This window comes from Thermobia domestica, chromosome 4 (assembly GCF_964235325.1).
Source record: "Thermobia domestica chromosome 4, izTheDome1.hap1.1, whole genome shotgun sequence".
Lineage (NCBI taxonomy): Eukaryota > Metazoa > Arthropoda > Insecta > Zygentoma > Lepismatidae > Thermobia > Thermobia domestica.
Window position 1 is genome coordinate 315,793,632 of NC_137457.1, and position 12,360 is coordinate 315,805,991.

Genomic DNA, 12,360 nt, shown 5'->3' on the forward strand with positions numbered 1-12,360 from the left:
TGGAGGAAACGGGAGAACTCCAAGGAAACCCTGCCCACGGTGTTTGTCCACCACAAAGCTCACTTGGCGCGAGCTGGAATCGAACCAGGGACCCCATGCACCACAGGTGAACGCTCTATCACTGAGCCACCGCGGCCCCCATGGAAAAAAGTAGCTGTGAAAAATAGTTGTATGAGGACTTCTTACCCACTACGTACAAAGACATTCTAATCTGACACAAACAATCAACAAACACGGAAAATCACTTGTTTACCTACAAGAACAGAATTTTAAATGCGAACATACATGTAAGGACATACGACAAAACATTTTAAATAATAAAAAAAAAACAAAGAAAACGATCATACATTTATTGAGATGTTATTATGAAAATAATTGTTTCTTTTTTCTTCTTTTTATACAATGGACATAATAATTTTAACAAAATGACTATTCGTAATGTTAATATTGAAGAAGATGCTCGGATATTTGTATGTCAACACTTCACAAAGAGAACTGTACATAATTTTGGTTGAAGTTAACATACTCTCATTTATCGATTTTCATCAACTTCACGAAGTACATAGAAGAACAAAATAAAATTTTAATACATATCTTAATACCAGAGAGACATGACATAAGTACTTACAAATACTGAAGATATAAAATATCTTATCACTATAATACAGGGTTTGTTCGGAAAGTAGGACTGAATTTTTTTAAAAAAATCTATTTACAATTTTGACACATCGACTTAATAGTTCTCAAAATATGTCCCTTCTGCATTAACACAGCATTTCCAGCAATTCTGCCGATCACTGAAGACTCCCTGGAACGCAGAAACTGGAATGCTTCTCAGCTCCCTCGTTATGGCCTCTTGAATGGTCTGGACGGGACCGAGCCGTGTTGCCATCCTTTCATGATCCTTTTCAGTCGGGGAAGGAAGAAGTCGTCTACAGGAGCGATTTCTGGGCTGTAGGGTGGCTGGGAAAGCTGTGTCATGCCATTTTTGATCAGGAAGTCCATGACAGCAAAGGAGGTTGTGGCTCGGCACATTGTTGTGATGCAGCTTCCATGATCCAGCGATTGCTGGACGGACGTAGGCGACTCGTTTTCTGAATCTATCAAGTGTTTCCACTTAAGAATGCAACATTCACAGTTTGACCAGGCGGTACAAACTCTCTGTGAATCACTCCTTTGCAGTCAAAATATATGATCAACATTAACTTCATTTTCGACTTCCTAATACGGGCTTTTTTTCGGGCGAAGTGAGACGGGGGTGTGCCACCCAAGTCTTTGCACTTTACGCAGTCTCTCTCGCAGTTTTATCTAGTTTGATGCAAAACTTCACCGCGTAACGCTACTCTAACAAGCCATTCATTGTGGAGATGACAAAGCACCTTGAAAGGGGTTCACCTTAAACTCGATCTACACTCCGTAAATGCTTGGAGACGACTGCCGACTGGTGCGCTGATAGCTACGACCCCCCACCCAACCAACACAGTAACCCCTTTCCTTTACCACATTTTGGCGGGAAAAACTCAGTCCTACTACTTCTCGAACAAACCCTGTAGAGCATGGAAGCTACAGGAAGACGAGGTAATCACAGTTGTTTATACATTAAACCAGCAATAAGAAGCATCAGAGTGGCAAAGATTTTCTTAACACAAGGAGAACATAACTTGTTGTTCTCAAATTATTGATTCAATAACATTTGGTGAACAGATTAAATATGTACTATTAGGATGGAAACGCATTTCAATAAAATGCAATCTTCTCTTACTTCATTCTAATGGCGGCTTTTGAGGGAAGTCACACCTATAACAACTAAACTTTAATCGTTTTTTTTAAAGTAAAGAAACTTTAATTTTGTTCCATGTAACGTCCCTCAAGAGGCGAGACTGGTTATTTGAATTTTTCCTCATAATAACAGAAGAGTCAATGCAGAACCAACCTTGAAAGTGTATAACACTTCATAAACTTATCTTTTGTCTAGAATTTCGAAGCGAATTGATCTCTTTGAGTACGGATTTTCTCATCTCAAGTTACAAGAGATAATGCTCCTAATACATTAAAAAAATATATATTAAATGTACTTAATTTTATCAATAAATTCCGAAGAAACAGATAAAACAATGACAATTTTGAATCGTACAAAAATATCACTAAATTCTGCACACACACATTTAATTGCACTAAACTCTGTTGCTTTCGTCAGAAGATTTGGGAAATAATTTGGTACAGGAAGGAAAGTACAAAATGAAATTCTAAACAATGAAAAAAAAACTTTCATGTGAGTTTAACAGGTCAAATGACGAAAGCAACAGAAATTGCTGAAACAGTTTAGTGAAATTAAAGTGCGTTCGACATGGTAAATTGTGATATTGTTTACTAATTATATAAACATGAGTCATTAAATATCTTCGTGAGCTTGATTGTACAGTCATGGACAAAAGAAATTAACATCTTTTATATAACAAATTACATGTTTTGCTCTTGTAGATGATTTGCATAGTTTTACAAATAGGCGATACAGCAAAAAATGAGGTGTTCAAACAACACAAAATGACTACCACTATAGCGTCTTACTTGTGTGTTATTTCAACAGCAATGACATCGTCTTCCGAGCATATCACAAATAACCAGTAACTGGGAGTGAGAATTTGCATTGGTTCTTACTGTTTGCTATAATCCCAGCTTTACGCAGTATATTTGGCATTTATACCAAGTACTACGTTTTCTATGCAATAACACCAAGTGACGACCAGCGTATTACTGCATTAAGTTCCTAGCACGTAAGAACAACAAATGGCAGCACTGCTACTCACGTAACTGTTCTCAGACAATTCATAGGCTTGCAAAACTATTTTCGTGACCGATTTCACAAAACATAGTACGTTATTCGTTACTTGGTATAAATGCCAAAAATACTGCGTAAAACTTTGATTATTGCAAACAATAAAAACCAATGCAAATTTTCACTTCCAGTTACTAGTTATTTGTGATATGCTCGGAAGGCAGTTGAGATAACACAAGTTTTACGCGAAAGTGGTAGTCATTTTGTGTTATTTTAACACCTCATTTTTAGCTGTGTACATAGATTAAGCAGACAAGTAAGAGAGAGCGCCACGTTAAAGGGTTTACATTAGTACTACAAATATAGTATCAAAAGAATGTCTATATAATTTAAGTTTATAATCTACTTTTGTTAATAATGACTGGGATTAAGTAGCAAAATATTGTCACTAAAAATTCTCTCAATTCAAAACTCCACCACCGGCTTTGAAACGTGGAGTTCTTCTTCAACGGTGAGAAATAAATAAATAAACCATTGTCTTTTACAAAAAAAAAAAAAAAAAAAAAAAAAAAATCTTTGAGTCAATTAAATAATCAAGAAAAAACACACATTTCCACACCCTTTGTCACCACAGTCTTCTTCCACGCTTGAACCACAATGTTACTACAACAAAAAAAAATCATTGAAGGCACCAACTCACCACTACCATATAGTCAGATTATCACAGTTATTTATTTCTGTATTCTTCTTTTTCACACAAATATGTTATTCAATATCACTATCTTCTTCTTCACCTCCTTCTCCTGGCTTCTTAATTAGTTTCCATTTTTCCGCAGCTTGTAACGCTTCCTCAGCGTACTTTCGAATTTTCTCTGTACCCTCAGATTCTGTAATATAATATGAATATTAGAATATCTTTATAATGTTATCTTTGTACTTCTACAATAGCACAGTGATGTCCAAAATGATTGTCGCATGTCTATAACTGTCTTCTTGTAAGAAAATAATTTGATAATGATTTTGCAGGGTACTTTTAATACAGATATTATGTGTATAATCGGGAAATGTATATTTGTGGTATAAATTTCACAGGAAAAGAATTACAAATACAAAAATTAGAATGAATAAAACGAAATGTTGCTAAGTGGACAAGAAAGTTTTAGTTTCGCTTTATTGTAATTATTTACTGCTCTTTTGACATGAAATTATCCACATGTATGTCTTTGCCGATTATACACATACTAACATTATAAGAAATACCTGGCGAAATCGTTGTCAAATTATATTCCTACAACAACATATTTATAGACATGCGACAGTCATTTTGGACATAACTGTACGCGGGTGATTCAGAAAGTAATGTCTCCTACTACTTGGCCAATAATATTGAAAACGTTTTTATCTATTTATCATTAATGCACTGATGTTTAAGCTATAGAATGTCACTTGTTTCACCTTCCTATCTCTTCTCGTTCCAGAGTAATGGAACAATTCATAGCATCCAATGGTGACGTCCGGTTGAAACACCGGGCTGTCATTGAATTTCTGACTGCGGAAGGTTGTGCGCCCAGAAACATTCATCGCCGGCGACGAGTCGTGGATACAACATTACGAGCCAGAAACGAAACGTCAGCCGATGGAGTACCACCACATGTTCTTTCCTCCGCCAAAAAATTCAAAGTTGTCCCATCTTTTGGCGAAGTGTTGACATTCTGCCTCATTATGCCTGTAGTCCAGACCTTACGCCCTGCGACTTTTGGCTATTCTCCAAACTTAAGGATCACCCTAAGTGCCAACGCTAGAGTTATGACGCGGAGATGGCAGCAGCAGTTCTGCAATGTGTCGCCAGCAACCACCACAATTCTTCATCGACGGCATGAGAAACCTTGTTTTGCATTAGCGCAAGTGTGTTGCCCGTAATGGAGACTATATTGAAAACTGATATCACCATTTATAGCTCACATTGCAAGCTTTCCACTGATACCTATATCGGTGCTATCTGTCAAGGTGGCATTACTTTTTGAATCACCCTCGTATTATCATTTATTGGAAAATAAATGGTTTATAGATGAGACGATCGACAAATCTTATTGAGCTAAACACAGTGATATGCGTGAATGTAACCTCATGCTTAGTTTCCCGTTTTAGTAGAGTGTTACACGTGGAGATAATACGTTTTTTAATATGCCGAATTGATATGCGTCAATGTAACCTCATGCTTAGTTTCCCGTTTTAGTAGAGTGTTACACGTGGAGATAATACGTTTTCTTAATATGCTGAATTGATATGCGTCAATGTAACCTCATGCTTAGTTTCCCGTTTTAGTAGAGTGTTACACGTGGAGATAATACGTTTTCTTAACATGCTGAATTGATTCGGAAAAAAAAAACTCTTGTCACTATCTCTTACAATTTTTATTCTACGACGATCAACGTTGAAAACGGAAATTGTTGATTACTACCATTTCTGGTTTGAATAGAGATTAAATGGAAAAAACGGAATCTTTCCTTGGAACGATGAATCGATTACGAAAAACCACTTCTCGATATCTCTTACCGCTTTTGTTCTGTGTAAATCAATATTGAAATTATAAGTACTAGGAAATTTCAACCACTTCAGGTTTTCATAGTGTTACAGTGGTTATAGTATGTTTTCTTAAAACACTGAATCGATTCACACACACACGCAAGAAGAAGAAAAAACGTTTCTAACTAATACCGTTTTCGTTCTATGGCGATCAACTTTGAACCGGATTTCTATTATTAAATGGAAATTGATTTCTACTATTAACTAACTAACTAACTTTATGGCCTATGGAACCCCCAGGTTCAATGTCGTGTTCACAAAAGCTCTTCACTGACTTCTATCCTTAGCCAACTGGATCCAGTTCTACTTTGCATTAATATTGCTACGAGATCCATCTTAATATCGTCCTCCTATCTGCGCCTAGGTCTTCCTATTAATCGTTTTCCGATTGGTCTTCCAGTTAAGACTTTGAAAGCGTTCCTACTTTCTTCCATCCTGGCTACATGACCTGCCCATCTAAGCCTCCTAGACTTGATGACCCTAACAATGTTTGGTAAACAGTATAAATTATGCAGTTCCTCGTTATGAAATTTCTGCTATTCACCATTCTTGAATGTTCGTCTCAGGATCCGAATGCTTGCAAATAGTTTCAGTCTGCGTTCTTCCCTCAGAGCATGTTTCGCAACCATACAGCACAACAGGCATGATTATCGTCTTATATATTTTAAGCTTCAAATTCATCGACACAATTCGCGACGACAAAGAATTTTGAACTGAATAATAGCACAAATTCCCTGCTTTTCGTCGATATTTAATTTCTTGACGAATATGGTTTTGATCTGTTAACATTGATCTAGATAGTAGAAAGTATCCACTTTCTCGAAAGAATTAGCTGATATTTTAATACATCCATCATAATTTGCCGTATTACGATCCCTACGAACTTCCATGTATTTAGTTTTCTCTATATTTACTTCTAAACCCATGTCCCTGCAAGTGTTTAATAAGAACTCTGCATTTCTTTCTATTGTTCTCCTATCATCCCCTATTAAATTTACATCATCAGCATACGCCATAACCTGGTGAATACCGTTCAGCTCTAGGCATTGGCTGCTATCTTTTGATTTTCCTTATAGCGTATTCCAAGACAAACTTGAATAATAATGGCGACAATGCAACTCCTTGTTCCAGGCCATTCTCAACGTGAAAGCTCGTGGAAAGTTCTTGTTTCAATGGAGGATTAACAAAGATGGTGCTATCCTTGGCACGATGAATCGATTGCTAATAAAGCGCTTTACGATACTTCTTATCATTTTTGCTCTGATACATGTCAACAGACGGATGGACGTACGCTCATGTCCAAAATGATTGTCACATATCTATAACTCTCCTCTTGTAAGAATATAATTTGATAATGATTTTGCAGGATACTTTTAACACTGATACTATGTGTATAATCGGGAAAGGTATATTTGTGGTAAATTTCATAGAAAAAAGAATTATAAATACGAAAATTAGAATGAATGAAACAAAATGTTGCTAAATGGACAAGAAAGTTTTATTTTCGTTTTATTGTTCTTATTTACTGCTCTTTTGACATGAAATTTGCCACATACATATCTTTGTCGATTACACACATACTAACATTATAAGAAATACCGGGCGAATTGTTTATCAAATTATTCCTACAACAACATATTTATAGACATGCGGCAATAATTTTGGACATGAGTGTACATAACTGTTCAACAAGACTTCCAACACTTATGAACAGCCTAGTTTGGAAGTAAAAAAAAAAAAAAAAAAAAATGCAGAGCCGAATCGTAACAAAACGTTCACTCTAACTGTTGCTGAGAACTTGAATAATAGACATCGTACATATCGGAGCCGTTGATGGTATGTAAAGAGTATTTTCCTTGATGCGATGTGAGAACCAGTCCATAGAAAAACAGCAATGTATGAGTAATACTAAAGTTCCATGACTAACACTAGCATTTTGTAACTACTAAATGACAGAAAATGGTTTATTTTGTGAGATTAAAGCTATGATATTTCTCTTTTGCAGGACATGTGAAGATTCGGTAAAGACAGCATATGTGCCTTTCTAATCACCAGTCATCGAAGACACTCTAGTCCTCAGTTCGTAGATTCTCATACGGAACAAAGGACAAACATTAAGTTTTGCTCTAAGTTAGAAACTGAACTGAACTGAAATAAAATCTTTGAGTTTAACGTCTAACAATTATGCCCTTTATACTAAATGAAATGAAAATGAAATGAAATTTTTGAGTTTTACGTCCCACGGTTATGCCGGCTAGGCTAAAGGACACGGTGATGATGAGTAATGAATGAAATGGTGGAATCAAGAAAGTGTGAGGTAACGGGAGAACCCCGAGGAAACCCACGCACACGGTGTTCGTCCACCATAAAGTTTACTTGGCGGGAGCACGGTTTGACCCGGGACCCCATACACCAAAGGTGAACGCTCTACCACTGAGCCCCCCCCCCTCCCTCCGTTTGCACTAAGGGAAAAATGAAATGAAATGAAATGAAATCTTTGAGTTTTACGTCCCACGCTTATGCCGGTTAGGCTAAAGGAGACGGTGATTATGAGAAATGAGTGAAATGGTGGAATGAAGAAAGTGGGAGGAAACGGGAGAACCCCGAGGAAACCCACGCACACGGTGTTTGTCCACCACAAAGTTCACTTGGCGGGGGCTGGGATCGATCCCGGGACCCCAAGCACCAGAGGTGAACGCTCTACCACTGAGCCACCGCGGTTGCACTAAGGGAGAAAGTAATTAAAAGAAGTAAATGACGATGGAAGAATTGGTGCAATAAGAAACGGGAGCACGCTGAGAAAACCCACGGATACGATGCTGTCCCCCACAAACTTATTGGCCGGGGATCGAACCACGGACCCCACGCAACAGAGATAAGCGCTCTACCACTCAGCGACCGTACCCCCGAGACGACAATTAACCCTTTTAAACTTTTTGCCCTTTATACAGGCCATGGCGTCGACCTTCGGAATTTGCTTTATAAATTTCTAGTAAAGCTTTTCACACCGGGTTTTTATCATTTATTCAAGTATGGAAGCACCAAAGAACATGTTTTATGGACATTTTGCAGACACGTGTGGGATGTCTTGGGGCAGTGACGTCACAAAAAACGAATGCGGCTTTTAAAAAAGGGTAAATTTTAGAGTTTTTTTTAAAAAAATTCGTGACGCATCCCTATTAATCTTAGAAACATAGTATGTACCTCGATGGTTTCGTTATAAAGCAGAATTTCCAAATGTAGCACTCAAATTTCTCTATTGTGTACCAGAAGCGGGAAAATCCTGCCCAAATCGAAAAAAGGGATTTTTTTACAAAAATTCCCTTTTGGGGGAATTTTCTTCCCTCAGGTGCATGATAGGGATATCCAAGTTAACCGTTCGAAAGGCCGATTGATGCCGAACAAGACGAGGTACGATTCATGTTCCTACCATGATTAGTCTTTATGCTGAAGTGGATTGGATAGAAATTGCCTGAAAATGTATTATCAATGGAAAATTGGTAAATCGACTACAGCGTCAAGACTATTTTACCCCGTACATTCTTTGTTCCTCATTATTTTCACAATGAAGCAAAGTTTTTTTTTTTTGGTACCATTCGCATGTGCGTGTCACATATCTGAGCGGAGAAATTCGCGATAAAAAGAATTTTTCTCAAAAAATCCCTTTTTCCCACACTGAGCGGGAATTTCTCGCATTTGGTTTGTAATAGGGAAATTTGACTGATGCAGTTGGAAACTGCTTCATTACAAAAAAAAAAAAAAAAAAGTACGAACCATGATTCTAGCATCAATAGTGTTGGTACTGTAGCTGCTTGACTGAAAGCCTAAAAGTTACCTTAAAAAAAAACAAAATTTAAAAGGGTTAAAGCAAGTGATGATGATGCATGAATTAGTGGAATGATAAAGTGGGAGGAAGCGGGAGTACCCCAAGAAAACCCACGAACACGATGCAGTCCTTTACAAACTTACCCTGCCGGGGATCGAATCAGGGATCCCACACGAGATAAGCGCTCTACCACTAAGCCATCGTGCCCTCCTCCGTGCTCTAAGTTAGTAATTTGAAAGATGATAAGTAATTTGTACCGCGAGAATGCCTTACGTTTTCTTTCAGGATTTGCCGGACTGTTTCGCAGTTAATGCACACTACATACTTCATTACGCAAACAGTCTGACTGCAGCAGATTGCAAACACGCTCCACATTATCCTCTAAATGACTGGCTGACGGACGTCCCACTTCTAAAGCCATCAGGAAATCGGGCGTCCCATTCAAACCCATGATCACGAGATAAAGCATTCTCGTGGTAAACAGTTTGGATCATCTCATAAGCCTTTGTTATTGATTTCCCTAACTTACAGCAAAACTTAATGTTTGCTCTTTTTGCTCATTCAAAGTGAGAACCAAGTCACATGCTCTACAAAAGAATATTCTAACCTTACTCTTACATGATAACTGTTATTAGTAGTTACAGAATATCAGCATTAGTCTTCGAACTTTATTGTCAAACTTTATATTCTGGACGTACCTTATAAAATTAACGGAGGTATATTGTCTTTTGAACAGCAAATTTTGGTTAACTGACGAAAAGGACAGTGAAAATTTAAATTTAAAAAAAAAAAAAAAAACTTTACTTACCTATCTTGGTTAACGCCATAAGAATTTCCATTATGTCTGTCTCTATAAGCTTTTCAGCGACAGATTTACTGCTCTGCATCATATTGCAGACAATCACCACGCCTCGATGCTGGACTTCAGGATTCGGGTTGGCAAGAAGAAACCTTAAACACTCTAACCACGACGTAGGCTGTTTTTTTTTTTTTCAATAATGAAAAAGAAAAAAAATATATATACATTAATATATATATATATATACAAATGGAAAATTTTCGTAAGTATACCGATACATCAAAATGTCTTTAAATAGACTTCTACTATCCACATCCATTTTCGCAAAGGAAGTTTTCGGTATACGACAGGTGTTCCGATACATAAAATGAAATGAAATAACATAAAGATATCTTCAATATGTTTGGAATCACTAAGTACACTGCACATAGGATTAGAGATGCAAGGGCTCGGAAAAAAACCGGCTTTTTTGGAAAAAAACTCGGTTTTTTCTGCTTTGCTTTTTTGCTTGGGAAATTTTGGGCTTTTTTCAAAATACTGCTTTAAATTGATAAAACAGACTTTGTATCGCTTCTCTATAACACAAAAAATCATTTAATTAGTGGTTGATGCTGATAATAATATAAAACATCGAAAATAAACTATCAATTTCGAAAAAATATTTCAAACAATTTTTCTTCAACATATTTACATTATGAATTCCACAGGATTAACCAATGTATATAATAAGAATTTTTTAACCTCCTATATACAAAAGTAAGCAGAGTTGGCAAGAACCGTGGTTGTTTTTGAAAATGCCAAAAACCCGTTTTTTGGGGGGATGTTTAAACCAGGCTTTTTTTGGTTTAAACCAGGCTTTTTTGACTTAGATTTTTTGCTTTATGTATTTATATTACATATTCACAGAAATAAGTTTGTTTCGCCTTGATGTTATTATGCAACAGCGGGCTTATGTCGGAAGAACTCCCATAAGCTTAAAGAAGTGCGGTCAGTAAATTTCTTAAGTTGAGGATCTCCCGCCCTAGCCATTGGGAAAATCCCGTCATTACTTGAAATGTAAGACAATAACGGGAAAATCATGTTATTGCTTTACATGTAAAATTTAAAGGTCAAAGTACCATAATCAGTACGCTAAAACTGAGGTATTAAATTACAAATTTAGTACCGGTACGTAGATATCATTGAAAGTCCAATCCAAGCTAATGTTGGAAGCTACGTAGGCAATCGATAAATTTTGCCAATTTCTATCAATATATTTAAGCAATATTGGCTTCTTTATAAAACAACACGCATTTAGGCATGCAGAAATATACAATTTGGTTTGTTTCGTATATTTAGGCTTAACATCCTTACGAAATACCGAGGTTATCAAGGAGAAGACTTTCGCTTAAACTGACATCCGAACCGCTACTTGGGTTACGCATGAAAGAAGGTTTGTGGTTCGACCGAGAATTGAACATGGGACACCTTGATTAAAAGGTGAAAGGGAAATAAAACTATTGCAGGTGGTTTGATATCTGGAAACGTCACCATGAAGTTCACACGATTCGCATTTTTCATTCTTTTTATTTTTGTGGTTTAAACCAGTTATTAAAAAAAAAAAAAAAGTTGGTGTAAACCAGCCAACCCTAAAAGTAAACACTTCTTTTTAAAGAATACACAAATAACTAGCAAAATAGTATGTAGTATTTTTACTTCAAAATATTCCATACCCTCTTTTTGAAACAAAATAAAATTAAAATAAAACATAAGAGAAATACTTAGATTTATATGATACACTTAAAGGCTGCACATCTAGAGCTTTTGGTTCTGTATATTCTTGAAATTCTACAGTTAAGTTTTATAGAACTACCATCACAGTTTACCCAATCCTCAAGTTTTCTGAATTTTTAACAAGAGGGATTCAACACATCATTACGGAACTCCCCCCCTTCCCCCCCCCAAAAAAAAAGACTACGGAATATATTTAAGTTAAGCTAAATACAACTGCACAACAAACATGACTGAGTGATTAGCTTTTGCGCTTCTATCGGGAAGTCCGGGATTCAACCAGTATTCGACCATTCTGACAAAGCTTTTCTTCATTCCATCTGTGAATGTAGAAATAGTGCGTGTACTGTGAGTTGGGCGACTTCCTTTTTTATTGTTCTTTAATCGTTATTATTACTAATTACCAGCAGTGACAGTTTTGCGAAGGTTAGGGGGGCGGTCTTTCGGACTGAAGCCCGTTCCCCAAAGTTACGGAATGTCTGCAACAAACGAAATATCTATTATTTATGCCTTTACTCATAAACTTTAAGCTCCCGTCAAATAAAAATTACGAATGTTTAAAAAAACTAAACATTAGTAAGAAACCCTTCCCAAAATACTTTT

At 36.6% G+C, this 12,360-nt stretch overlaps 1 protein-coding gene across 1 annotated transcript in view; it reads right to left on the reverse strand.

Moving 5' to 3' along the window:
- Positions 1-336: 336 nt before the first annotated feature.
- Positions 337-12,360, reverse strand: part of unc-45 (unc-45 myosin chaperone) — an 80,388-nt gene continuing 68,364 nt past the window's right edge. Inside the window, exons 20-21 of the mRNA XM_081756542.1 lie at positions 9,997-10,165; positions 337-3,663 (exon numbers count right to left, since the gene is read on the reverse strand). Coding sequence (XP_081612668.1) covers positions 3,542-3,663; positions 9,997-10,165 — 291 coding nt within the window. The 3' untranslated portion in view covers positions 337-3,541. The remainder of the gene's footprint in view (positions 3,664-9,996; positions 10,166-12,360) is intronic.